Source organism: Silene latifolia, chromosome 8, assembly GCF_048544455.1.
Source record: "Silene latifolia isolate original U9 population chromosome 8, ASM4854445v1, whole genome shotgun sequence".
In the NCBI taxonomy this organism is placed as follows: domain Eukaryota; kingdom Viridiplantae; phylum Streptophyta; class Magnoliopsida; order Caryophyllales; family Caryophyllaceae; genus Silene; species Silene latifolia.
The window spans coordinates 74,634,292-74,637,069 of NC_133533.1; the positions used below are offsets into that span (position 1 = coordinate 74,634,292).

General features: G+C 31.8%; 1 protein-coding gene across 1 annotated transcript; it reads left to right on the forward strand.

Moving 5' to 3' along the window:
• Window positions 1-1,647: 1,647 nt before the first annotated feature.
• On the forward strand, window positions 1,648-2,037 carry LOC141595372 (uncharacterized). The gene has a single exon (XM_074415337.1). The coding sequence runs from the start codon at window positions 1,648-1,650 to the stop codon at window positions 2,035-2,037; it is 390 nt and encodes a 129-aa protein (XP_074271438.1).
• Window positions 2,038-2,778: the final 741 nt, after the last annotated feature.

The following is a 2,778-nucleotide window of genomic DNA, read 5'->3' on the forward strand; positions in this document are numbered from 1 at the left end:
AAATCTATCTAGATTTTCAAAAAATATAATATTCCATAATTCATTAAATTTGTAATTTAATTAGTAGCTAATAATGATTGCTCTTAAATAATATTCTAATCTAAATTTCAGATTTATTTAAATATATAACTCTAATACAACTAGATAATCAACTAATATGATAGTAACATCCATGTGAGTAGTAAAAGCAACTAGAATAGCAACGGAAGTAGTGAAAGTCATATGAGCATTAATGGAAGTGGTGATATTAGCAATAATAAATGCGAGAGTAGTGAAAGAAAAAATAATGACGGCAGGAGAAGTAGAAGTAATAGTAGTCACAACACATATAATAAAAGTAACAGTAGAAACAACGGAGAGAGTATGAAAAATTAACTAACAATTTGATTTTAGGAAAATATTAATTTTTTTTAAATATATGAGTTTGACAAAACTAACGGGTTAACCATAAAAATAGAAGGAGTAGTTAAAGAAACAACAATAACCGAAGAAAGTAGTGAACGTGATAATATTAACAGGGGATGTAGTGAAAGTAATAATATTAACAGCGAGAGTGGTGAACGTGTCTCACAATTTGTTGATTAATTTTACATCTCGTCATAATTTCAAGATATAAATTGTAAATGTATGTGTTAACCATATTTAGTGAATCATATTTCATAAAATATAAAATTTAAATGGTAAATAAAGGTAGCCCGGGTGTAGCCGAGCATCAAGCCTAGTGTCTTAGTAAAACAAAGGACTTAAGCTAACTAAAAATTCAAACTAATAAGAATCAAATTTTAGATAAACGAATTATTAAATCTACTTTAAAAAAATTATAAGTGAGTTGTTTCTATATTTTGTTATTTTATATATACTTTATGTATACATGTAGACGTATTACTATATGATTTTAATAGTAAAATATGAATCTATTTTCTATGTAAGCTCGTACAAATTTTTACTTTTTCTTAAAGTCAGAAATACATGAAACTAAAAAAAGGCATGTGTAAGGTTATATTAGAGAATAATATAAAATATATCTACTTTTCTTGCATAGGCATTAAGAAAAAAATAGCCATCGTTAAAAGTAGTTGATGAAATTTTAATACATTTAAGAAAGTTGATCTGCGAAATAATGCTTGCACAAGGGGGAAAAAGTCAAAAGAGAGTGTCAAAAAGTAAACATTAATTAAATTATTCTGGAAAACTATATTCGACATACAAAATTGTAATTATTTTCTTATTTCTACGCGAGCACTACACTTTACTTTAAGTATGTGTCAAAGTATAAGAGAATCCCTTTTCATAGATTACGAGAAGAAAATAAAAGTTGTATACTTACTTACAAGTAAAGTAAAGTGTTTTTTGTCTGACACCACCTTATAAAAAAGGTGTTTGTCAAACACCACCTTTAAAAAAAATTCTGGCAATTTGATACCTTAAAAAAAAAAAATTGTAAAACACTACCAAATTGCCGGAAACTGGGAAATTATTTAAACACTCCGGCATTCATTTGTTTCACACGTGGGAAAAAATTCCCTCCTTAGTTTCCCTCCATTTTTTCCCCTTATATACTCTATATTAGTTTTCCCTCCATTTCATCTTCACAGTCTCTCTCTATTCTATCCTATCATTTTTCACTTAATAACATATCAATCAACAATGTCTTCTGGCAGCTTTGAGTCCACATCCAGGCCACTGGTGAAATGTCGATGCGGTATTCCAGCAGCTTTGAAGACATCAATGACGGTGGCAAATACGGGAAGAAGATTTCTGGCATGTAAGTTCTACAATCCGGAGACGTCAATGCGAGGTTGCAATTTTTTCAAGTGGGTTGATGAGCCCATGAATGAAATGACTTTGTTGAAGTCAGAAATTGCTTTGCAAAAACGATTGGAAGAGATGAATATGCAAATTATGAAGAATGAAAACAAATGTAATGAGCTAGTTTTAGAAATAGCTCATCTTAAGGAAAATGAGAAGAGGTTTTATTGCTTATTTAAAGTTGCTTTTATCTTTGTTATTTTTCTCATTTATAAGGTTGTAATGTAGATGGAGAAATGTTAAGAGTGGTATGTAATGACAAGTATTTTCCTTTGTTATAAGATGAAGTTTCAGTTTCTTTTTTCATGGTGCATAACTTGGTGAATTTAACAAGCAAATGTAAATGTGTTGAAAGCACATATGCTCAAGTAACCAAGGTCTTCATTTCATTCAGCACAAGTAACTGTCAAAATTTGCATAACATTCCATCTTAAGGATGTTTACTACTCGTACAAATTTTGACTATCAAAATACATGTGCAGGCTACAAACATTTGCATGCCAAAATAGTAGACCACCGAGCACAAAATACGACTCCAGCAGTAGCTTCATTACTCATCCCATAGGTCCACATTTGTTTGCCCTTCATGTTTATGCCATCTGCCTCACTCTTCCTCTGCCTCCTCCTACTCTTACTCCAGCAGTAGCTTCATTAATCATCCTTCCCCTTGAGTTGTCACCCTCTTGGCTTGGCTGTGGTTGACTACTTGAGCTTGGGATCTCAGCTGCTCTAGTAGACTGGTTTGTCATGCAAAACACAAAATATATGGTTATGTTTGAGAAATAGAATTGGATAAAAGGAAGGCAAACACAAGTGATACACATGTTTACCTGAGCATTTCTTTTATCTTTTGGCCTTCTAGGAACGCCAACATTCTTGCATGACTTGATGTAATGACCTTGCATACCACAATTAGTGCAAATTGCAGGCCTTTTCTTGGCAGGCCTCTTGTCTGCAGCCTCAGTGGCA

Excerpts from the sequence above, each read along its gene's own strand:
- LOC141595372 (XM_074415337.1), top strand. The coding sequence starts at position 1,648 with ATGTCTTCTGGCAGCTTTGAGTCCACATCCAGGCCACTGGTGAAATGT.